At 39.8% G+C, this 26,073-nt stretch overlaps 2 protein-coding genes across 3 annotated transcripts in view; one reads left to right on the top strand and one right to left on the bottom strand.

The window, feature by feature from the left end:
* Positions 1 to 9,637, top strand: part of C6H6orf62 (chromosome 6 C6orf62 homolog) — a 12,511-nt gene extending 2,874 nt beyond the window's left edge. For both annotated transcript variants that reach the window (XM_027948182.2, XM_027948181.2), the window contains exons 2-5: positions 290 to 466; positions 1,639 to 1,761; positions 5,261 to 5,395; positions 8,238 to 9,637. In XM_027948182.2, the coding sequence (XP_027803983.1) occupies positions 290 to 466; positions 1,639 to 1,761; positions 5,261 to 5,395; positions 8,238 to 8,363 (561 nt within the window). In that variant the 3' untranslated portion in view covers positions 8,364 to 9,637. The remainder of the gene's footprint in view (positions 1 to 289; positions 467 to 1,638; positions 1,762 to 5,260; positions 5,396 to 8,237) is intronic.
* Positions 9,405 to 26,060, bottom strand: Acot13 (acyl-CoA thioesterase 13). Its single transcript, XM_027948184.3, has 3 exons — positions 25,884 to 26,060; positions 15,401 to 15,585; positions 9,405 to 12,229 (listed from the first exon to the last, which is right to left on the bottom strand). Exons 1-3 carry the CDS (start codon positions 25,962 to 25,964, stop codon positions 12,073 to 12,075), a joined length of 423 nt encoding a protein of 140 aa, XP_027803985.1. The 5' UTR covers positions 25,965 to 26,060; the 3' UTR covers positions 9,405 to 12,072.
* Positions 26,061 to 26,073: the final 13 nt, after the last annotated feature.

The raw sequence follows: 26,073 nt of genomic DNA, 5'->3' as shown, positions 1-26,073 counted from the left end.
TTGACCCATTTAAAAAATGAAAATATTTGAATGGCTGCTTTTAAATTTAGCTGCTTATAGAATCTTAAGTGAAATTATACCAAGACATGTAATTGTATTTTTTTAAACTTTAGAGTTGTGTGTTTGTTTCTCATAGTATTTAAAAATTACTAAACTAAGTACTTGTTATGAATACCATAATACTAAAAAAATGAGAAACAAAGCTGAAAATAAAGATACTTAACATTATGAGCTGGGTGTTTAAAGACTGTACTCCCCATGGGTTAATACCTTTTTTTTTTTCTTGTAGAAGAAAAAATCAGCACTTTTTGAAGTGTCTGAGGTTATACCAGTCATGACAAATAATTATGAAGAAAATATCCTGAAAGGTGTGCGAGATTCCAGCTATTCCTTGGAAAGTTCCATAGAGCTTTTACAAAAGGATGTGGTACAGCTCCATGCTCCTCGTTACCAGTCTATGAGAAGGGTGAGTTCTATTGTCAAGTTGTGACCTAGTGGGTGGTAAGTTTTGTGAGTTAAACTTGCATTTTTCCCCCCTGAAAATGGGTAATGACTATTGTGATGGATTTCTTCTTTTTATCAAGTATTTTTTTTTATAGTAAAAGTACTTCTTATTATGAATTTCTTATTATGAATTTCTTATTATGAATTATAATAAGTGTAACTTATAAGCAATTGACTGGATGTGCATGCATAAAATCAAAGGGCCAAGAGAAAAAAGTGAAAAGAATAATACCATCTATAGGTTCACTACAATTAATTTATCCTTTCACATATAGTTTATAAGAACATATAAAAACTATATGATAAACACCGAATATATTAATATAAAACAGCTTGACAATAGGGGAAAGGGATAAAAGTGAATAATAAATTAACCACACAAGACAAAGTTCAGGTAATATCAATGATGACAGTCCAGCATGAGTTGAAGATGGTTTAAATCTAGTCCAAGTTGACTTCAGATAAAAGATGAGTAACTGCTTATGTGGTATTATGCTGTTCAGGGTGTACACGGTTATTGAGAAGAATACTGTTTTGGGTTTCTCTTAAATAGGAAATTTAGAAGTTCTCCTGCCAATCTTCTAAACTTGGGTAATACAATGAAAGTTAATCTGGGCATACTTTAGCAAGAGATACCTACAATTAGTTGGGGTGAGGGAATGGTAGAGATTAGAGATAACTATATTGGTCTGTAAGAGGTTCTTGGGCCTTTGAGAATACATATACTGGCTATGATAATGGAGAATAGGCACGGGGATGGAAACACCAGCTGTGTCAATGGAGAGTAGGGGCAGGAATGAAGAAAAGTGGTTCGCTGTCAAACCTAACAAAAATAGCATTTTAACTGATTCATATTAGGAGTTTGAAGATACCTTTGTTAAATGGGTTTATGTCATGCACTGCTGAATCTGGGACTTCATATGAGGAACATTGAATTCAATGTGTGGACAATACAAGATAAAAATTGAAATTGGGTCATGAGCTATCTATTCAGATTGTGTAGGCCTATTACTGTTATCTCTTAAGATAAATTGGTATGATAGGCCTTTTGTACAGTGTTTTTGTAGTCAAACTTATAATTGTTGCTTGTTACAGTTTTGTTTCTTTTAAAAGAAAAAAATTGTTATTTTATAGGATGTAATTGGCTGTACTCAGGAGATGGATTTCATTCTTTGGCCTCGGAATGATATTGAGAAAATTGTCTGTCTCCTGTTTTCCAGATGGAAGGAATCTGATGAGCCTTTTAGGCCTGTTCAGGTATTTTATTCTAAAATTAACAAGTTGAGTAAAATTAACTGTTGAGTAAGGTCTGACTTGAGAAATTCTTTGCGTATATACTTCCTAATAGTTTTATTTCATGAGTCCTTCCTGTTCTTTTGACTATTACGATGTAAGAGAAGGAAAGTATTTGGAGTTTTGGACTCTTTGAGATTGAGGTTATTCTGTCTAATATATCTTTGAAATTGTGGACAGAGAAAGTCTTCCATGGTACTGAGGTTTGAACACAGGCAGAAAGTCTTCCATGGTACTGAGGTTTGAACACAGGCATACATTACCACTGAGTTACACCCCCTGCCCTTATTTTTTGAGACAAGGTCTCACTTAGTGGCCAAGGCTGACCTCAAATTCTACTGCCTCAGCCCCTTGAATTTCTGGGATTATTGGCATTTGCCACCATGTCTGGCCAGAGAAAATCTTTTAAGGTAGACATTTTATTTACAGAGGGAGCTGATGGATGAGCTTCAGAATATCTGACCTGCATTGTGCATACTCCTAAAATGGGTTTTAAAAAAAAGTGTTCTAGAAACTGATGTGTATCTGAAACTATACAGGAGAGAAATAAGTTTAGTATTGTTTTTGGTGTTAGAAGTTGAAACAGGGCCCTATATATGTTATTCATGTATTCTACACTCCTTGCCCCCTAGTATTAGATTTTAATTGACCTTAACATTGTGCTGACTTCTGTCATTTGGTGTATTAGACAGTTTCTAATGTTAGTTCAAGACATCTATGTGTTGGTCCTACTTATATTTGTAATAACAAATTTGTAGACATAGAAATGTTAATTATGATTTGTGGTAAACCAAGTGGGTACATCTCCATAATTTTCTACAGTGAGCATACTTTCACAGTCAAGGAATGGCATTTCAGGAACCATTTTAAGTATACTAAACTTGATAGTGGAAGGTTTATTCTAAAAGCTGAATATTTAGGAATATGAAAATTATTTTGTCACTTTAAAATATTTGTGTCTTTGTAGTGCTTTTGTGTGTGAATAGACTGTAGAAGTTGTTATACTCATCTACTTCCATGATAATATAACTATACATCTAAGATTCATTTCATAATAATTTTTATAGATAGGTCATAGGTTAAATATGGTAACAAATATCATATTTAGTTGTTTTTAATATATAGTATCTGAGTGAGATGAATATGCTAGAGAATATAAGTTGAATATAAAAAGGATGAGAATCAGAATGGAGAAGGAATGTGTGTAGTTGCAGGGCAGTGTGCCTCAGTTCTAACCGCTCGTCAGAGGTGTTGGTAGGGTTTTTGTTTTTTATTCTTCCCCGAGGTGTGGGCAGTTGAACCCAGGGCCTTCCTTGCACATGGTAGGCAAGCATACAACCACTGAGCCATATTCCCAGACCAGTTTTTGTTCTTTTTTTTTTTTTTAAAGAGAGAGAATTTTTTTTTTTTTTTTTAATGTTTTATTTTTTTTAGTTTTCAGCGGACACAACATCTTTGTTTGTATGTGGTGCTGAGGATCGAACCTGGGAGGAAGGTCTCCTTATTGTGCAGTGTTTTTGTTTTTGATTTTTGTAATGCTAGCAATCCAGCCTAGGGGCTTTGCATATGGAAGGCAAGTGCTCTACCTCTGAGCTGCATGCCCAGCCCATCACAGTACCTCTGAATGATATTTAATTTATCTTTTTTGGTGGGAGGATTGGGGGTGGTATCAGGGATTGAACCCAGGAGTGCTTAATCACTGAGCCACATTCCCAGCCATTTTTACCTTTTATTTTTTGGGACAGGGTCTCACTAAGTTGAACTTGGTGTTCCTCCTGCCTCAGCCTCCCAATTCACTGGGATTACAGGCAAGTGCACTGCACCTGGCTCTCCCTGAAGTAATGTCAGGTATCGTCATCCCTAGGTATCCTGTGGGGATTAGTTCCAGAACCCTTATTGAAATTCAGTTTCTTATATGAAACGTATTATTTGCATATAACCACCTATGTATATTATATGTATGTTTAATTTTAGTTGTCAATGGACCTTTATTTTACTTATTTATATGGTGCTGAGGATCGAACCCAGTGTCTCACACATAGCTAGGCAAGTGCTCTTCCACTGAGCTACAATCCCAGCCTATCCCCTGTATATTTTAAATCATCTTTTGATTGCTTATAATACCTAACACAGTGGAAATACTATGTAAATAGTGGTTCTATTTTGTTTAAGGAATAATGGACTAAGAAAAAACTGTACGTTCAGTACAGATACAGTTTTTTCCCAAATATTTTTTTGTGTGGAATTGGTTGAATTTGCAGACATGGAAATTCATGAATACAGAGGGTGGGTGGTAGAGTGTTTGTTTAGCATTCATGAAGTCCTGGGTTCCATTCCCAGTACCAAGTGAAAAAATATTGAAGGGGTTTATACACCCTCAGAAGTCCATCTGTGTGAGAAGTGGAAGTGTATTTCACACCTGGGCATTACATTTCAGTTAATGCTCCTTGACTGTCTTTGAGTAATGGGTTAGAGCCTTACAGATGAGGAAACAGAAGTTTAGAATACTTGGAGACAGTTACATAACTGCTGAGATACACAGCTGGAATAGAAAGACAGATTTTTTTTTTCTTTCTTTTTTTTTTTTTTTTTTTTGTAGTGGGGATTAAACCCAGGGAATCTTTACCACTGGGCTACATCCCCCAGCCCTTTTTATTTTTTGAGGTGTTGTCTCACTAAATTTTTTAGGGCCTTGCTTTTTTGCTGAGGCTGGCCTTGAACTTGTAATCCTAAGAGCAATTAGAGTTTGTCTCCCAAGGGTCATTGGAGTTTAAAGTACTGTGGTGTGAGCCTTGGGCCAAGTAGGTTTGCAAGTAAGATTTTATGAAACCTCACTTTAAGATCGTTATTAGGATTTAGTCATGTTGATGCAGAGCTTCTTTGAAGATCAAATTATATAACAGTACTGTTTCCAGTAGAACTTTCTACAGTGAAGGAAATGTCTTTTGTCTGAGATTGTTCAAAGTAGTGGCCAGTAGCCAAATGTGGCTAATATATCTTACTTTAAGTAGCTATGTGTGGCTGTTGGCTATATATTGGACAGCACAGGTATGTGGGAATGAGTTCAGCAAGTGTTTCAGATAGTCCTAACATTTGTAGTTACATAAACATTTGTATGGACCCTCATTGTTATACAAAATTACATATAAGAGGAAGTGAGGGGAAAGGGAAAAAAAAAACAAGAGAGAAATGAATTACAGTAGATGGGGTAGAGAGAGAAGATGGGAGGGGAGGGGAGGGGGGATAGTAGAGGATAGGAAGGGCAGCAGAATACAACAGACACTAGTATGGCAGTATATAAAAACGTGGATGTGTAACCGATGTGATTCTGCAGTCTGTATACGGGGTAAAAATGGGAGTTCATAACCCACTTGAATCAAGTGTATGAAATATGATATGTCAAGAGCTTTGTAATGTTTTGAACAACTAATAAAAAAAATAAACATTTGTATGTTTTAACTAGGCCAAATTTGAGTTTCATCACGGTGACTATGAGAAACAGTTTCTGCATGTACTGAGCCGCAAGGACAAGACTGGAATTGTTGTCAACAATCCCAACCAGTCAATGTTTCTCTTCATTGACAGACAGCACTTGCAGGTAAGGTAATTGGAACTCATGAAAGGCTTTGTTGGTTATTAAAACTGTTTTCTAAATAAGATACTTAATTGTTTTGCCACCTCAACACTGCCTTGTTTTTGAAGTTATTTTAAAAACAAGAAATAAATACTGTACTTCTTACTCTAGAAGTTCCTAAATTGTGCCGTATATTAGAACTTCCTGGTGAACTATTTTGAAAGTTCTTATGCAAAGATCAATGTAGGGTATATGGTCAACAGGTGAATATTATCTAGGAACTTATTAAAATATAGACTCTCAGTCCCTACTCTACTCCTGCTTAATCAGAATTTGCATTTTCAAGTGATTCCTAACCCTATTTTGAGAAGTACTGATGATGTAGGCCTTTTAAAATAAAGATCTAAAAGGATGAGGTACATTCTATATTAAAAAATTAGTGCAAGAGAAAAAGAAAAGATAAACTCAAATTTTTAAGGTAGAGCACTAGAGAAAACATAATGGAGAAGGTGATGTAAGTAAAGTATGTTTTAGTACTCATTACATTGCAGACCATATGTTTATGTAAGAGAGAATGTGTGCAAACTGAAAAATACAATGTCGAATCACAGCTTATCTCTGAGGAGCTAACAGGCTGCTTGGGAAGATTCAATATGTGCTTTTTAGCTTACAGAACATCAAGTAAGTATATGGTATAGGAGCAAATCAAAGAACTGGGAATTAAAAGGAAAGTTAATATTGGTGGACGCTTTTGAGGAAGCCATACAGAAAAACATGATTGGGAAAAAAACAGTGTGTGTGTGTGTGTGTGTGTGTGTGTGTGTGTGTATATATATATATATATATATATATATATACATACATTTTTTTTTTTTTTTTTTTTTAGTTGTAGTTGGACATAATACCTTTATTTTTATGAGGTGCTGAGGATCGAACCCAGTGCCTCACATGTGCTAGGCGAGTGCTCTACTGCTGAGCCACAACCCTAGCCTCTGAAGTTGACTCTTTATTTTTCCTTTTTTATTGTTTATGTGTCCTTTAAATTATTTGTTGAAGAAGTGTTTTGTATAGCAGGCAGTTTTGCTAGTTTTATTCAGTTTTAAAAGTTCCTGAATTATAGTGGACTCTAAAGCACAGATTTTTCTCACAGAAGCTGTAATAGCTAGCATAGAGGAACCAAACTTCATTTTCATGTGAATGTATTAAGAAAAATTAGCACTATATAGCCATGACTTTGGGATGCTACTTATTATAATAAATTATTTCCTGTTAGGAATCAAGGACACATCTTTTCTATGAATTAAGCAGCTTGAATCCTGATGAAAAATTTAACTTTATAAACCAAATTTGGGTTGTAGGTAGGTGATTGTCTCGTATTACATAGAGTATCCCAGTATAGTACTAAAAGTCTCAAGTCCTGGAAACTCTTCAGTCCCAGGAAACGGGAATGGTTGTCAACAAACTTGGTCTTTGATGCTCTTAGTCCTCTTCCTCCATTCAGATTCTGTTCTTGATCTTCATAAGCTGAACATGTGTGTGGCCACATTTGCCTGTTAGAAGAATTAACTGCAGCATTAATTTGTAAAGGAAATTGAAACGATAGTGGCCCAAAACACTTTGTGTCCAGCTCTACACTAAGAGCTATACATGGATGAACTCATTTAACCCTCGATAATCCTGAGGATATCGGTATTAACGCGCCTAATTATAGCTAAGGAAATAAATCAAATAAATTGATCAAAATCATCTAGCTTGTGCATTTTTTTCATAAGTAACAAGGGTTAACCAAAGGATAATCTTGGATGGCCAGGTGGTAGAAATGTACAGGCCTAGAGTTGGAGGATTCTTTTTATTCCTTTTTGTAATTAATTTATTTTACAGTAGAATGCATTTTGACATAGTGGACAAATGGAGCACAACTTCTCATTCCTTGGAGTTGGTGGATTCTTAGAGCAGCCACTTACTGGCTATGTGATTTTTGGACAAATAAACTTCTGTGAACATGTTCTTTCAGTTGAGCAAATAATTTTCATAAGCTTCCTGTGAGCCTCATAATTAACTGAGGGACCAGAGTGTAGCTCTGCAGTGCTCATTAGTATTCACAAGGCCCCGTTTCCAATTCCTAGCACCTCAAAAGATCTACAAAATGAACTAGTCTACATACATATTACACATTCATTGACATAAATGGACTGCCTCATGAGCAAGTCAGTCTTAGATGCTTCAGTAAAAAGATGAACTTTGCAATCAGTTTTATTTAGATCCTATCTTCCATTTACTGGCCATAGTTAGCCAGTAAATGACTTCAGCCAGTTTTAGTAGTTAGCCACAGTTACTGGCTTTCTAGCACATAGTACATGTTATCCTTAAGTTAGATAGTTAGATGATTGAGTGGTAAATACTGTTAAAAAACGAAAAGAGTTTGATTTAGTTGGTCACACTTTGGCTTTCCGGTCCCTAACCCCAGAGGATATGCTTAGAGCTTAATCCATGTCTAATTATCTCCCTGGCTTCAACTCCTGCTGACTCCCTATACACAAAAACATGACTAGTCTGATCTGTTTCCATGAAATGCCTTTAACATTAATTTCTTTTAGCAAGCAGCCTTTGGTTGACTTAATAACTTTTTATAATTTAATTCTGCATAAATTTTCTATGCATTTAGTTTACAATAATCTTTACTTTTTTTTTTTTTGGTGCCTTGTATGGAAAGATGATCTTCCTTACTAGATTGCTTGCCTAGCTAAAATGGTAATTTATCACTTATTCTCAAGGCTTTTACTGTGCCATAGGTTCTCCCTAAAATTAACCTTCAAATAATAGATTCAAGTCTTACTAAAAATATTAAAAATTTTTTCCTTCCTAGACTCCAAAAAACAAAGCTACAATCTTCAAGTTATGCAGCATCTGCCTCTACCTGCCACAGGAACAGCTCACCCATTGGGCAGTTGGCACCATAGAGGATCACCTCCGTCCTTACATGCCAGAATAAAGGGCCGACCAGCAAAATGAAGAAGATCAGAGAATGCAGCAGCAATTGTTTTTCTTGTTTTCTTACCACTTTATTTTTTCAGTTTGAAGAAAATGGACTCATGCACAGAACACTATGCATTTTGAAACTCGTTCATCCTGGATTTTTTTTTTTTTTTAATCATTTGTATCTCAGAACTTAAAAAAAAAAATTAGATGTCTTCTGCACGGACTGTGTGAAAGAAGATGCTTTGCATTCTTGCTGCACTGCATCAGCATCTTACTAAAAATGTGAAGTGAAGGACTGTTGTACACTGACATGCTTAAATGTATCTGAAAGCACAAGGTGATACTCATTTTTTGATGGTCTTCCCATTTGTGCTGGTTTTGCCTCTTTGACATCTGTCATCAGTATTGAGAGGGTGAGAAATGAATGTAACAGGTATAAGTAACGTTGAAAAAAACTTAATAGCTTTGCTATGATCGCCATTGTTCCAGAGCACTATCAGATTCATTCTAATGACCAGAAGTGGTTGTTTAAAGTACAACCGTGGGAAAGAAATCTTAAATGAAAAAAGCATCTCATTATAGGCATTCTTGCCTCGTTTTACTGGGCCATGTTTATGTTTCTTGGTACTCATAAATACATGTATTTTTTTCCCAGATCTCTTTCCCCAAGTTGCTGTTATAAAAGTATTCTGCTGAGTGTGGATGCATTTATACTCATTGAAGCAGATCTGGAGTCTGAAGTAGCTAAAAGCAGCTATAAAACTGAGAAATACATTCATAGCTGCAGAAACCGTGATAGGTAGAGGACTTTACTTTTGGTTTTTGTTTTGTTTTTTGGTGTTAAAGAGAAGAGATTTTAATTACAAAGAAAATTCCAATAAATTGTGCAGAAATACTGGTTTCTACACCATCTTAAAGAAAAAGTTATGAGGGATTTTTGGAATAGGAAAACATTTTTTAAAGTTGGGATTTAAAATTGTAAAAATGACCAGAGTGTCAAAGTTCTAGTAGAACTCATTTTGTGCAATGAACATGAGGAAAGACTACTGTATAGTTTTTGGTTTTTTTTTTTTTTTTCTTTGTTTTTTTTTTTTCTTTTAAATGAAGAAAAGCTTTGCTTAAGGGTTGCATAATTTTATTGGAGTAAATCTGAATGATCCTACTCCTTTGGAGTAAAACTAGTGCTTACCATTTCCAATTGTATTTAGCTTCTGGTTGGAATTTGAAAAAATGAAAACCTAAATAAAATAGGTGAAAGTTCCCTGACTATTCAGGTGAATACACAAAGCTTGAAGTGGTAACTTTATTATCCCAAGTCACTGAGTAGATGTTACTGACCATCTTAGGGGATTATTTTATGGTCCATAACTGAACAATTAAGAAAAACCCTGGCAGTTTGTAATTTCAACAAGAATAGAAATCAGAGATATTTGGTTAGCTTTCAATAGTTCATAGTCTGCCGTTACACTTGCTTCATGAAAAAAAAAAAAAAAAAAAAACACCATTCTTAATTTCAAAGTGCATTCACATGTTCTCTGATCAGTTAAAAGTTAGAATCCATTTGAAATAACACTTTGAATTAAGTTCGTATCTTAACCTCTTAATTCTGAATGGAAACAGATGCAGAGGTTGAGTAATTTGCCCAAGCTTGCATCCTAAGAGTGAAAGATTTAAATTAGACTGTTGATCTCCAGAGCCCTAGGCCTTAATCATATGTTGAGTTAGACTTGTTCAACATAGTAGGCAATTCAGCAGTCATTTTATTTTGGAATAATAAGTAATACAGAAAGTTCCTGTGTAACCAGTACTCCATTTTATCATCTTGCCATATTTGTTTTCTCTTTTGTGTATATATTTGTAATCATTAACATTTTGAGTTATTTTGGTTGTTGGTCAAGGTGTTGTGCATAGTAAAATCATCAATCTCAAGAAATGTAGCATTGATATACTTTACCATCCATATTCTTGTTTTGCTGTCAGTATTTTTGATAGTTTTAAATCCCCTTTATGTTATAAGGTAATTGCATTTAGTTGCCATAGCCTTGGTGTCCTTTTAGCACAGTGTCTTGGCCTCCTGTGTTCATGGTCTTGGTTTTGACTTTCACATAAACTGTGGTATGTTTTGCCATTGATGTAATTTGCCCGTGGCTAGATGACAGGCCTGTGTCCTCCTCCAGTCGGTATCTGGAGGCACACATCTGTCTCTTGGTGGTGTTGACTTCAGTGCTTTCCCACTTATCCATTGTGTGCTCACTACTAGTGACCTATGTGGAGTTATGCAAATGATCCTCCTAGCACATCACCTCTGATGATTCTTGCTGCCAAACCAAGTCGATCTTATGAAGGTTCCAAGAGGTGATTTTTCTAAATCTACCCTCCCTCCATGTTTTCCATTGTTTTATTGTAAGGAGCCTCTGCCATTATTGTCCAAAGCTATGGACTCAAACTCCTAAACCCCATGCACAATTTGTGACTGCCTCTTATTTTCTTGAATAATCCTTACTTTCAGGTTAAGATCTTGGGACATGTGTTTTTCCCAGCACCAGAATCAGTTATTCTCCAAGGAGCCACAGGTTCCTTTTAGTAGGAAGCACTGGCAATGGAGACCCGGGTCTTTAGCCTGCTCACTGCCAGCAGGGAGTCTGTGTCCTGTGAACAGATCAACATGCATTCCAGTACAGGAAAAGGACAACCAGCTTGACTGTTTAATGATTTTAAAGTGCTTCTTTTCGATCTTTAGTCATGAAATGTTCACTAAGACCAATGTAGAAATCAAATATTGGGGTGCCATAGTACACAGAACTTTTGAGAAACAGACTGAATTTTGTGATCTAGGGATATTACTATAGACAGGGAGATCCAAAGGGGCTGATAATATATCTTTTTCCCCTTTTATAAAAAAAAAAAAGTTGCCAGCCGTATAATAAATTATCAGAGAGAACTATATGGACCATTTCCTATCTTGCTAATGTCTTTGCTTCAATCTTAACTATTTAAGGCCATGCAGTATGATATTTAACTTTTCCAGTCCAGAGTTCACCTATTTTGAAATTCCATAATCCCACATAAAAAAAAAAAAAAAAAGGAAATGTGGCATGGCATTTTACAGTTGGGGAAGACTTAACTCCACAACATGTCCCATTAAAACCACCCCCTCCTAAGTGATGGTACTAGGAGGTGGGATCTTTAGTGGGTACAGCTATGGTGCCCTTTTAAGAAACCCTGGAGAGCTGCCTTCTGTACCACTTGAGAATGCAGCTAGAAGACATTATAAATCAGGAAGCAAGCCCTCACTGGAAAACCTGCTGGACCCTTGACTCGGACTCAGCCTCCAGAATGGTTAGAAATTTCTGCCTATGAGCTACTTAGCCTATAGTTATAGAAGCCCAAACAGATGCGACACCATTAATTTTTCTCACTTAGCTGAATATTGGACTTTAATCTTGCCTTCAAGTAGCTCTGCTTGCTTCTTTGCTTTACCTGTTTTCAAAACATTGAGCTAACTTTTTAAATACAATTATCATGCATATGAATGAAAAATTCTAAAGATGTTTAAAATGAAAAACCAAGACAACCCCAGCTTTACCCTACTTGGTCTCTAGGTCTTTCACCCAAAGAAAATGTCTTAAGCTACTTTGTGGTTCTGATAATTTATTTTGAAAAATTTGTTCAAGTTCACACTTGGTGTTCACTGTTGGGTATCTTCGGGCACCTGTGGGTCTCTAGTTTCCCAGGTGTTTCGTATGCCTGCCTTGTGCTATTAATTTTCCTGTGGCCTTGTTGGTCAGATCCACAGAAGCAAATGCAAGTGTTCTTCCTTGCTTCAGAATTTGTGCTGTAATCACTATTTCTTCTCCTATTTTAGCAGGTGACATGTACCTTAAAAGGAAACAAATTTAGTTAATAGCAAATAATTTTTAAAAAGGAAAGTTTGTGACAAGCTCATAACAACCTTCCTGTGTAACTTTACTCCTAATAGTTTAGGAATAATTGCTAAGCTTTCTGTGCTATCAAGTTTGAATGGCTGCTACCTAACCAGGTTCTATCACACTCATTCCTTAATCCACACCTTTCTTCTCCCATAAATATTGAGGATATTCTTGCCCTATTTTTCCTTTAATTTTTTTACTTCATACTTATTCAGGCTAATGAAAGATTTCCTCTAGCTTTCATTCCATCTGCGTAATTTCCTATGTGAAATATCAATTGGTGTCTACATCTTATATTTAGCTTTTAAAATGTAGAGTTAATACAAGAACTACAAGGAATAAACAAGGATCTTACAGTCCTGGTAATGAACTATGATTAATTATGGCTTGGCATCCATGAGGGATCAGTGCCAGTACCCTTAAGATACCAAAATCCATGAGTGCTCACGTCCATATATAACAGGTACATAGCTGTAAACCTCTTGATGGCTTAGGGTACCTAATACATGCAAATGCCACGTAATAGGTTGTTGCAGTATATTGTTTAGGGAACAGCGACAAGAGAAAGGTCTGCATGTGTCCAGTACAGATGCAGTTTTAAACGTTTTTCCAGCTGAGGCTGGCTGAATCTGCAGAGGACCTGTGACAGGCTGGCTACACAGTTCCTGAAATACACTACCTTCCCAGTTGTGATGACAGTTCCTTTAATTCAATTATTGTGGTTCCCTAAAAAATAGGGTTGAGGGCCCTGGTAATGCTAATGTTTTAAAGGGAAACCCTTACAATTTACTTTTGTATATCTGGCTTTTTATAGAACAAGGAGCTGTAGAAGAGAATACATATTTTTGCCAAATTCAAAACAAAGTCTTACGTGTTTATGGCTGGGAGGTATAAGAAAGTTGGGAGTTTATTGCTGGAAAAAACAAGCTAGTCTTGAATTCATGATCTCAATTTAAAGAAATGAAAACGGTGTGCTTAGTAGTAATTTACTGTTTTTTTTTATTATTTCCCCTAAACTTCTCCTATAAATTAAGAGCTCTGGCTACTAGCCATTAATTTAAATGAAACTAAGTGAAGGCAAGCAACGCCCTGTAAGGCTGGATCAGCAAGCATTAGTCCTGGGGGATCTGGAAACTGACATTTCAACAGTATTCGTACCTTAGAATTTCTTCTTTCATTGTCTTGCAAGCCCAGTTTTCTACCAGTCATGGTCTAAAACAGACATCCTTGGTTTGTGTAATGTAGAACTTAATTTGGTATCGTGTTTAGTGGTAATATGAGAATGATTCATGAAGAAGTGTTCAGTGACTATTTTTGAAATACCTACAACCTTTGAGACTATGTCCTACTTTTGTTTCAAGTTAATCAATTTTTAAAGTTTAGGCAGCTCTAGATGGTGTTCAAGGCTTCTGACCACACACACCCAAAAGGCCAGAGCTGTCTGCCTTATTAAAACTCTATTTTAGAGTTGAGAAAGCCACAATATCTTAAAGATTATAAAATGCAGTGCTGGACTGAAGATTTTTTTTTTTTTTTTTTTTAGTTGTAGATGGAAACAATACCTTTATTTCATTTATCTGCATGTGGTGCCGGGGATCGAACCCAGTGTCTCATGCTTGCTAGCTCTGAAGATCTCTCTTTTAATAGAACACTACGGAAAAGCACTGTCAGCAACTGGCCTCCCCCCCACCCCACCCCGTCACATGGAGAAGGACAAGGACTGCTGAACCCATTCACAGGCAAAGCCTTTTTTCCCTGCACATCTTAATTTCACAAGAACACTGGTCTGCATCTTGTCTGTCGCTTGCTTATTGCACCCTCAACTTATCCCCATAATAAAGGCAAATTAACTGAGTCATAAGGAAACTAATAAAAGACGTAAATTGCTTAAGACCCAATAACCTACTTATTTCCATTACTTTTATGTCTGGTGGACATTGGCTTTCACCCTAATCCCTGCCTTTCTTCTCAATAAATACATTTTCTGTTGCTTCAGTAGAGAAAGCCCAGTTGTCTTCAAACTATCCTGGGCCCTGCTCTTTATTGAACAGGACTGACATTACTAGTTCATGTTGGAAAACTGAATGTTTCACATTTTGGTAGTTGGGTCCCTGAAGGCATTTTCATAACGTGGAGTGACAGACATCTAGGGCCTGCTTCTCTGGTTCTGCTGTGCAGGTTTCAGGTCATGAGATCCAGGATTGCTGCTGACACTATAGTTCACCTCATGACAAGCTCACCATATACATGTGGAAGGTTCAACTTTGCTTTTAATTTTATTCAGATTTTTCTTTATGTATGTACTCAATACATATAAAAATGTTTGCAGCAGTACCAGTAGTACTTTAAGGACTGTATGAAACAAACCGTTGAGTGTGTAACTTTTTTCCCCACTAGGAGATATATTAGAAGCTGTGTGCTGTTTGGATGTTTGGGGTCATTTACCTTTGACTATTGACTGTACAGCTGGCCCTGTGTCTGTGGCTTCCCCATCCTCAGACTTAACCACCTGTGGATTCAAGGTGTTTGAAGAAAAAGTTGTGTCTGTACTGAACACATATATCTAATTCCCCAAACAATACAGCACAACAACTATTTACATACCATTTGCATTTATTTAGGTTTTATAAGTGATCTAGAGATGATCTGGAATGCATGGAAACGTATAGATTATACATAAAGATGACATTTTATTTTTTCTAATATGAGGGATTGAACCCAGGGGAGCTTTACCACTGAGCTACCTCCCAGCCCTTTTTAGTTTTTGAGACTGTGTCTTGCTAAGTTGCCATGGTTGGTCTCAAACGTGCCATCCCTCCTGCCTTAGCCTCCGAGTAGCTGGGATTATAGTCGTGTGCCACTGTGTCCAAATAAAAATGACTTTTCATATGAGGGATTTGAGCAGAGTCCTGGAACCAATCTCCTAAAAACATAAGCAAGGTAACTATACTTGAAATTAATTGTGTTTTAGTTCTAGTTTTTAAGGCCACATAATATTTTAGGGAAAATCTCTAGTCGCGTTTAACTGAGTTTCGTACTTCATTAGTATTACAAACAGTGTCTTAATGGTTTGAAGTGACTTATCAAAGCAAAAGGCCTCTGGGGTAGTTTGTATACGTACGTTATGTTCATGTCAACGCTGACTCCAGGCAGACCCCTTTCTGAGCACAGCAGAGCCATGGTTGATATGCTGTCTATTAAGGTGGCTGTCAAACCACCATGGAGTGTGCCCATTTTATTAGCATGCTGCTCTTCTACTTTCATTTCACAAATCACTTTCTCAGGAGCAGCAGAGACGAGAGTTACCTAAATGTGTTTTAAAAAAAGAGTGGACATTCATTCTGTGGTATATGAAAAATTCAAAAACTCATCAAAAACAATCACTGGATTAAACTGAATCTCCTCCAAAAAAGACTGACTCAGGAATTCAATTTGTCAATCTATGATATAAATAAATACTTGTGCAAGTTGTCTTTAAAGAAAAAGGTGGGTGGGGATGAGGCTCAAATGGCAGTGCGCTCGCCTGGCATGCGCAAGGCACTGGGTTCGATCCTCAGCACCACATAAAAATTAAAAAGTAAAGATATTGTGTCCACCTAAAACTAAAAAAAATAAATTAAAAAAAAATTTAAAAAGAAAAAGGTATGTTGAGTGAATAGTTTCTGCTAATCTTCACGCCTTCATAATTCAGACATTAAGTCTAAACTTTTCAGCCTTATGTGGAACACCTGACTTCTCTTAATGGTCTCAAATTTTTGCATCAACCAAGCCACCTGGTACCTGTGATCTTTCAATAACACATATATATGTTTAGTTAGGTGTTCCTTAATTTTTGCACAAGCAGGGTGATTTTCAAATGACTTAATAAATCGTTCCAAACAACCTGAAAGTTAAGCTGGAAGAAATTCAGTAATTTAATGAGTTTTAGAAGAAGCTTATTCCACATACCCATTTTAATATAAAAGTTTAACAGTAGAACCCAACCAAATTAAAGGACTGCTTTTTATGTCCTATCCTACATAAAGCACCACAATGAAAAGGTGTTACACTAAAGAGCATGATGCCATAAAGAGGTCCTTGTTGCCTTGCTTGGCTTTTCATCACTGACTGTAAACAGATAATGTACCACAGACATTCCTCTCTACCCATGAAAACTTTTTGGTGTTGGGCTCACTGTTTTCAAACTTTTTAAGGACTTTTTGGCGTGTGCAAAAGCTGCTAAACCCCTTGTTGAATTTTTTGGGGTTCTTTTTATTCTGCAGTTTTCTTCTCACTTCTTCAGCTATGCCTTCACTAGGCCACAGGAAGTTTTTAGCACTATTATGAACTCTTGGGACCATCAGTATGTGCTACTGCTGTTGAATGAAATGTCTTGTGGCAGGGGACCAGACTATAATAAGGAAGGGTAACTGCCATTTTGCTATTATATTCATTATGGGTTATTTTCAAGACTACCAATATATGACACATATAACTTCATGTCCCTCTAGTTACTCTTCTGGAGACACACAGAAGCCTTTTTGACTCCCTCCAGGAAGATATGATTCAACTTTACTGGTCTTGCTGTGTATCCTACAAGAGGCCTTGAAGGAAGACAAACACAAATCATTCCAAACAATACCATGTCATGTTTTACACAACAGATAAATGGAAAATGTTTACAGCAGTAAGCGGTCTAGCCACAAGATGTCCTCATAAACTAATACCATACACCAAGGTAGAACAAGGGGGACACAGTCTTCAACCATTTCTATTTTATTTTTAGCAGCATTAGGGATTGAACCCAGGCCTCATGCATGATAGAGAAGTGCCCCAGCACTACGTGGGTCTTGAAGTCTGGCACTGGCAACAACAAATGAGATTGAATCCCTGTTCTCAGAGGGTTGGGTCTAAATAACGGAGCAAATACATAAAACACTGCAACGGAGAAACTTATTGCAGAAAGAAAGAGTCCTGTTTCTTGAAGTAAAGATATCTAACGTTAGTTAGGTCCGCCAGCCTTTGTTTTCTTTCAAGAGATCTCATTTCTACACGTATGTTCTGGGGAAGAGGCATTAACAAAGGCTTCTGGGAGAACACTGGAATCCTGGCAGGCAGGAGCCAGGTAAAGGGGGAAAACCAGGAAGTCAGGGAATACAAATGAGAGCCTCAGACACCAAGCGGTTTAGTGTCTTTGAGGCCCCTGTGTCCAGCAGAGCTTTGTTCTGAGTTCATTTGCTCTCTTGACTGCTGGGATGACTAGTGAAATAACTGACCGTCTTTCATTTTCTCCTGTAGGATTCAGTGTAAAATTTTCTTTTTCTCAGCTAAAGGCCAAAGAACATGCCAACACTCAAAACTAGTTTAAAATTTACATTAAATGGAAACGATTTTATACTGGTTAGTCTGACATGGCAAAGACATGCTTTCATTATTGCCAATGCTTGTTTCCCTAAGTAAAATAGAGGGATTAAATGGAGGTAACAACGAAGGAATGTCCTACCCAGCCCCCAGAGGTAAAAAGTAGACTTGTGGGGACAGGCTCACGCAGAGCTCTTTCACAAAGAAAGGGGTTGGGAGAGGAAACTGGAAAGAAAAACAAAACTCAGCCTGTCAGTTTAAGGTACAACACTTGTCTATTCAGTTATTAGCAGCTGAACAACTGTTAGAGGACAGGTGAGCAAGTTTACATGCATCGTCTCAGTCCTGCAAATCTGTGAAGTAGACCCCATCTTCATCCGTCTTACAGATCAGAAAGCAGCTAGTGATGCCTACCCTTCAGTCTCAGGCTAGCCTCCCCTCTCTGCTGCTAGTCCTGACTGACTCATCATGTGGGAAGCAGTGGGTGGAGCCTTGGCATAGTTCACCTTGGAAATTACTGCACAAGCAGCCAGCTGCCCTTCTCTCACGGCTGCCAGTGTGCTGCTGCTCTGCACCTCATGCATCCACATGAGTTTACCTTCCCCGTCTCCAACATCTGGACCCAAGTGCCATTACAAACAGACATACTCCAGGTGACAGTTCCCCCTTCTTGCTTTTTCAGTAAGGAGAGTAAGAAGGGCTGCCTGATGACAGCCATGAAGATCTCTTTTTATGGCACTGGGGATGGAGCCCAGGGCCTTGTGCATGCTAGACTGGCACTCCACCCGAGCCATGCCCCCAGCCCAAGATGCTGTTAATCCCTTACACAAAGGTCTGTCCAGAACTGAGAATTCTGCTCAGGCCTTGGCATTTCGGATCATCCTGAGAGTCGCCACCATCACTGCGACTGCTGCTGCTGTGCACAGCTCACGGCCACCACCTCTGGCCAACAGAGAAGGACTACAGCTCTGCTCAGCAAGGGTGTCTGTGTGTGATGGGCCTCAAGGACAGGAATGTGGCATGAGAATGTGTGTGTAAAAACGAGAGTCGGCCAAGAAGAGACTGAACAAGAAAGACCACGCAAAGCCCAGAGAGCAGGTGGTCTCAGCGGGTGAGAATTTTGTGTGCATTTGTGAAAGGGGCCATTCTCAAGCAATGTGCCCTGACAATGGATGGATGTTGATTTTTGCATGGCACTGCAGATGCCAGGAGGTGTGTCTGAGGACAATGCACGAATGTGCCTTCACACTGGAAGTAGAAGTTGTCAAGATAGGGGCGGCTGTGTGACTGGGAGGCTACAGCTACAAGAATAGATGGAGTCAGGCTAAGGGAACTGTATGAGGGCACACACTACAAAACCACTGTGTCCAGCCATGCCACCATCAGCCCAGCACTGGGGCTTCAAAATAAATGTATGTCTTCATTTAATCACTCTGATGGCTGGAGCTTAATGGTTAACAGCACAGGCTCCGGAAGTAGATTTAGGCAAAACTCACAACTGAGGTATGCCCGGTCTTTGAAGTAGAGATAATAATCACAGCACTGTCTTCACAGAGCTCTGTAAAGCTTAAAATTCTCACTGAGGAATTCCTTAAAGCCAATTTGCAGGACTGTAAATGCATGTAAACTTGCTTACCTGGTCTCTGACAGTAGTTCAGCTGCTAATAACTGAATAAACAGGTGTTGTTCCTTACTGCAGTTACTCAAAAACATCAAATTGAAGTTTGGGTGTGTACAATTTGGCCATGGATGTACTTGTTTCTCCTGTCAAGGCCACCAGTCAGTGAAGACCTGACACTAAATTCAACACTGGGTGACCCAGCCCTCCCTGAGTAACCTCTCAGCATTTTTCTGCCTCCGTGAAGCCCTCTTGCTCTCCCCTAATTCCCACCACACCACTCCTCCTGGTCTTCTCCTCCTCCATTCACCACTCCATGTTCTCCTTTGCTGGCTCTCATTCTGTAGGGAGTCTTGGTGCCAATTAATTACTAGGAGTCTCCGGGGTTAATTTATCGTTGACTTTGCACAACGATCTCAGTGTACACTTGGCACCCAAGTCACTCAGGATACGGGACGAGCTTTCTACACAGTTGCTGGCAAGAGCCACGGAACAGAACACTTGGGTGTAGATCCCTTAGTGGCTCTAAGACCTCAGGGAAGCTAAGCTTCTGGTTTCTCATGTATAAAGCAGTCATAGCAAGAAGGGCATACCACACAGGTTCAAAAGAAACCATGTAGGGAAAATAAAGGATGAGTGTGGGGTCTGGTCAGAGTGCTCAATAAGTATCCACGAACACTCCAAGTGCTAGGACTATGGAAATGACTTCTGCCTGCCTGCTCTTATCCTTGCAATTGGAACTTTCACTTTGCTTAGTTTATTATTTTATTTTTTTTCACTTTGCTTAGCTTAAAACACTTGAACAAACGGAATATCCAAGGCAACTATGGAGACAACTATGATCCTTTCACATCTCCCAACTTGTACTTGGTGGTTCATGTCCTTTTTGAGAAGACCTCTGAGTCTGCAAGTATAAAAGCCCCAGCCACCAGACAGACAGCAGAGTCCCCTGATATTAACAATCATGATGTATATAACATGAACTCTGGGAAGTGGAGACAAGTGGTAAACCTAGTAAGTGTCCTTGTCATGAGCAATTCAGATAATGAGAAAAGCCATCCTGAATCCCAGTCACTGCCTTAGGCTGCTCACTGATTCCACTCTGGTCCCAGCCACTGCCGTCCCTCTTTTAAGTTGTTGCAACTGCCTCCCAACTTATCTTCCTACTTCTGCCCTTACCCCCTTATGTCTGCTCTCAGCAAGAGTGCTTTTTAAAAAATACAAATCAAATTATGTCACTCTTAAAACCTTTCTAATGGAGAGCCATTTCATTAAAGGAAAAGTAAAGTCCCTTTTGTGACCTGCAAAGTCTTACTTGATCTCATCTCTCTGCAACTTGCCCCTGAGAGTTTCCAGTGCTCCCTCAAGTTAGCCTCCCTGAGACACACTCCTATGTGTACGTGGTGCTGCGGATGGAACCCAGGGCCTCACACACATTAGGCAAGTGCTCTACCCCTGAGCTACAGGCAGCCCCTCACACCCCCTCAAACACTGCAAGCACAGAGCTTTAAGTCTCCAGGACTTCACAATAGTTCTTCCCTTTCTGGAAGGTTCTCCCCCTTCGACATTCATGACATGCTCAGGTTTTGATTGAAATGTCACTATTTCATGTGACATCTTCCCAGATGATATTATTTAAAATCGAACTCTCAAAAAAATTAACGCTAGAGGGCATGGTGGGTGCACTGGTAGTCCCGATACTTGGGAGGCTGAGGCAGGAGGGCAACTTCAGTCCAGGAGTCAGGGAGCCTGGGCAACAGAGCAAGATAAGAGGGAGGGAGAGGGACAGAACTCCACAGGCACATATATTTTAGGATAAAAAACCTTAAATTCTTTTGCACCAATACTCCCTATTCTGTCTGCTTTATTTTCTAAACACTGGCCACCATCTAACATACATATTTTCTTGTTTTGCTTGATGGCTTATTTGTTCCACTAAAATATTAGTTTTATAAGTGTAAGGATTCTTATCAGTTTTGTCCCCTGATCTATCTCCAGAGCTTAGCAAGGTGCCTGGCACATAGTAGGCCCTCCAATGTTTGTTGAATGAATACATTCCCATCTGAAGGGCATTCTATTACAAATTCTATAAAAATATGCCCAACACTTAGTGGCTTCAGCCACAGACTGAACAAACCACAGGAGACTCTTGCATGTGAAAGGCAAGCCACCAACTAGCCCTTTCAAGGGCACTGCAGTCCCTTTGACAGATGCTTATCAAGCTCCTACCACGACTTGTTCTCGAAGAGCTCTGTGTGGAGGGGATACCAGGCCAGCAATGCACAGTGCGTCCTGTCTCACACGTTAGTCAAGGAGTACAAGTGGATCGGGAGAGAAATCAGGAGCTGCCAGGGAGGTGTTCTCAGTGACAGCAAGTGTCCCTGAAAGGGACTTCGGAAGAAAAAAGTGAAAGTGGCAGGCAACTGGGGCAGGGCAAAGGATCCCCAGATGAGTCAGGTGTTGGGGAGGCAACAAAGCTGCACCCAGTGCCACGGTACAAAACAGAGCCCCAGGAGGGCAGAGGGGCGGGACTCAACATCCCTGAAGCACCCGCCACCTGGAGGAACACACTGCCCGCCCCACGGGCACAGAGGTGGCGGTGCCACGAGGAACAAAGCAGTCACCGCATTGCACCTGCAGGCAGACAAGCGGCAGACCGCACCCACCACTGTGTGGGCTCCTCACATCACTCACGGCAGCAAGACCACCCTCAGACGCAGATTCTCCGGCTTGAACCTGGAAAAGAGGAGCTAGCGGAGATCCTTCCTCGTCCTCATCCCACTCCTCTGCACTCAGAATGCCACATCCATGCACACCTCCAGTTTCCCTTCCAGGAAAGTGTAAGGTTGTTTTTCTGCAGCCGACTGATGTTTCCAACCAAGCACCTGAATACAGAGTACTTCCCAGGAAGGGCTGATGCCTGGGCTGCAAACCTGGTACAACAGGCCAGGGCACAGTTCAATTGTTTTATGGTAAAGCCACAAACCAAACAGCGACAAAAAAGTTCAAACAACCTCTGCTCACTACAGGCCAGAAAGTCCTAGACCTCCTCTGGTAGTTGAATATGCCTCTGTGCCTGGCTTCTTAATTCTTAAATACATAAGTTTCTATTAGAGCTCTCAGGTCACAAAATTTCTGAGGCCAAATTTTATGTGTATTTTACTAATTGTGTAAGAGTGTGTGTGTGTACGTGCACACGCGCACACACCCCCTACTGGGGATCGCTCTACCACTGAGCCATATCCTCAGTCCTTTTTGCTTTTTTGAGACAGGGTCTTGCTAAGTTGCCCATCCTGGCCATGAACTTGTGATCCCCCTGCCTCAGCCTCTGGAATAGATGGGATCACAGGCAAGTGCCATCCTGCTGATCAACACCTCCCCCCATTTCCTGTTTTTAAAGAAAGGACACATCAATGTTTCCTGGAACTTACTTATTCATGGAGCTTTTGTCACAGTGCATTGGATGAACACCTCCTTGGAATATACTTTTCTCCTTCCTAGGTTATAAATTCCTAGGGGGCAAGGAAGTATGGTTGGTATCTCTTTATAATCCCACAGCATTTAATATGTTGATTGATTTGAAAGTGATCTTTAGAATAGGAGTAGGACATTTATTTTGACTGCTAAATTGTTCTGTATCAGGGTTTAAGTTGGGTTTTTGTGGATATAAACATTGATAGAACAGAATTTTTAAAAAAGAGAACAAGCTAGTCAAGCATGGTGGAACATGCACTTCAGGAGACTGAGGCAGGAGAATTGCCAAGTTTGAGGCCAGCCTCAGTAACTTAGTGAGGCCTTGAGCAACTTAGTGAGATCCTGGGCAAAGTAATAAATAAATAAATAAATAAATAAATAAATAAATAAATAAAAGGGCTGGGGATATAGCTCAGTGATATAGTGCCCCTGAGATCCATCCCCAGTACCAAAAACAAAACAAACACAAGAATAAAATAAAATAAAGAAGTTCTAATACAGACTCAAGCATTGCCTTAATGCCTATCCCATTAGTGATGGGAAAGTGCCTTCAACAAATCATTTTTGAAAGAATAGAAAATCACCATCATTTACTGGATTACAGATACTGGTTCAAAACATCTGTCCAAAACCCAAAACTGCCTTTGGAATATCACTAGTCAAATTTTAGTTGTTGTTCTACTTGATTCACTGACTTAAGAGCCAGGCAGAGGGAGTAAGCCTGTGATCCCAGCTGCTAAGGAGATGGAGGCAGTAGGGTCACAAGTTTCAAGACAGCCTGGGCAATTTAGAGAGACCCTGTCTCAAAAATTAAAGAGATAGGAATGCAGTTCAGTGGTAAAGTGTTCTAGAGTTCAATCCCCAGGAATGGAAAAAAAAAAAAGTCATTAAAAGAGCCTGCCAAAAGTTAGCACTCAGAATAAAACTGTCTCACACAACCAAGAAGAAAATCCTGCCTCTGCCTGCTGAGCTACCAAGATTATAGGCATGCGCCAACCAAAAATTGTGTGGATGAAGCAATACATTAGGTCTATGGGGGTACTGGGTCAACCAGTGAGCATACAAGTGGGAGTGGATGATGGGGAAGCTTGAACCATTGTCTTCACATCTCACTTGTTTCTTAATCTCAGAGACGGTGTCCCTTCTCATCTTTGCAAAAGCAGCGCAGTTAGAACCCATTTCTAGGGGAACCATATACATCCTTACACCAACTTAATAGTTTTAACAATGTGTATTTTTAAAAACCTGCATTTAAAAGTGAGCATTTCATCCCAGAAAAATCTCTGGTCACATTTAAATAACCAGAAGGAATGATTTTCTCATAAATTAACAAGGGTCCAGTGAAGCGACAGAACCATACAGTTAACGGAGAGAATTTAATGTCAAGGTTTCCTTTATGTTTTTTTTTTTTTTTTTGGTGGAGTGCTGGGGATTGAACCCAGGGTCTTGCACATTCTCCCACTGAGTCACACCCCAATCCTAAATATAAGGAAAATCGTACACCAGAGGTTTAAAGAAGGATCATGTTCTGTTCCATGACAAGACGTGCAGATACCATGGTCTGAACAAACTCAAAAGTTCAGTGCAAAGACGCAGTACATAGTTAGAAAGAACAGACTAGAAATTTACTTAGGGCTGCCCCAAGAGAATGTTCTAAGTCAAGGTTTCTCAACATTGCACTATGGACATGTAGACTGGGCAATTCTTTGTTATGGGATAGGATATTTACCACTATCCTGGGCCTCTATCCATTAGACGCCACTCCATCCAAATTGTGATGATCAAAAATATCTCTAGACATTGTAAATGTACATTGGGGAGCAAGAACCACTTGTGTCCAGGTAATGACTTTAAATTTTACAATAAAAGGAAATGGACCCTGTCCACAACTAGATTTATGATTTACTATGCATAAATTTATACTTTAACCCTAGCAACTCTGCCCACATGAAATATAAACAACTGCAAATCCTCTTTTAGATCAAATTAGCAAACACAGAACAGCTATTACAGTACTTGTGTGGTGTAATAGCCACTAGCCACATATCAGTACTGAGCATGTGTCTGGTCTGAATTGAGAAGTTCATGTTGAAGTGTAAAGTTCATATTGGATTTCAAAAATTACATGTGAAAAAATTCAATATTTAAAAAAAATTGGCTTAACAGGATTCACTTTCACCTATTTCTTTTAGCTTCTTAAAAAGCGCCTATTTTACAATTTATAATAACATTAGCATTTGTGGCCTGCATCTCATTGCTATTGGACCGTGTTAGCTTATACACTGTGAATACTGGACATACCCAACCGCTGGTTCAACAGGCATATCAAGGGTTTGTTTTTTGTTTGTTTTGTTTTGTTGTAGTGCTAAAGATTCAACCCAGGCTCTCACAAGCTGGCCAAGTGCTCTACCACTACAACCCCAGCCCTGCTACAGATTATTAAGCAATTTGAAGTTCTTTTTAAGTCAATACATCATCTTTTAGATAACCTATCTTTCCAAAAGTTACTGTCAAATGACATGCCCTTGGATTTTATAGCGTTTTCTACTTGAAAACATTAAATGCATTTGTCTTGGTATTTATTACTCCCTGTTTTTCACAAAAGCAGTTATTATTTACCTGTTAAATACAATCTGAGGATTGTGTTCCGGAGACCCAGGAAGGGCTGCAGCTGATCAGTATGTAAACTCCACTTCCACGTCATTTCCAAATCCCCCAGTACCCTATACCCACCAGAAAAACACTATGCATTTAATTCAGGAAAGACTCAAAAAGTTCTTGGGTCGGGTTCTTCCAACCGACAGCAGCAGGTTATCCGCGCCCACCTGTAAGCGGGTCCGCACCGCGAGCCGGACGCCGGCGAGCGCGCGGGCGAGCGGGCAGGGCCGGCCAGGCCGGGCGGCGCTCCTCCCGCGGCCACCCGGCGCGGGCAGCTCCGCGGAACGCAGCCCCCGGGGTGGGCGAAGCGCCTGGCCGGGCCGGAGCGCCTCTGTGACGTCCGCCAAACCCAGCAGAGGGCGACTTCCGCCTGCGTCTGCGCGCCGCCCGGCTCCAGCCGCCTCCCCGCGCCCAGCGTGCGCGACACCCCGGCCGCTGCCGCTCCGACCCGTGCAGCTGCGGGGCTCCCCGCGCACGTCCCGGGCTCCACCCGCCCGTCGCTCCGCCTCGATACCTTTTCCAAAACTCTATCGAAGCCGGGCGACCTGAACAGGGCCTTCATCGCTTCCCGCGCGTTCTGCATCAGGCCGCTCATCGTGCACGCACTGCGAGCCTCCGGGTTCCCTGCACGCCCCGACCTCGGAGGACAAGTTCCCGGCAGCCAAGGGCAGCGCGGGGTGCAGGGGCCCCGCCCGCTGCGCTGT

Source organism: Marmota flaviventris, chromosome 6, assembly GCF_047511675.1.
Source record: "Marmota flaviventris isolate mMarFla1 chromosome 6, mMarFla1.hap1, whole genome shotgun sequence".
Lineage (NCBI taxonomy): Eukaryota > Metazoa > Chordata > Mammalia > Rodentia > Sciuridae > Marmota > Marmota flaviventris.
Note: the sequence above shows the minus strand (reverse complement) of the source record. Positions and strands in the feature narration are given on the sequence as shown.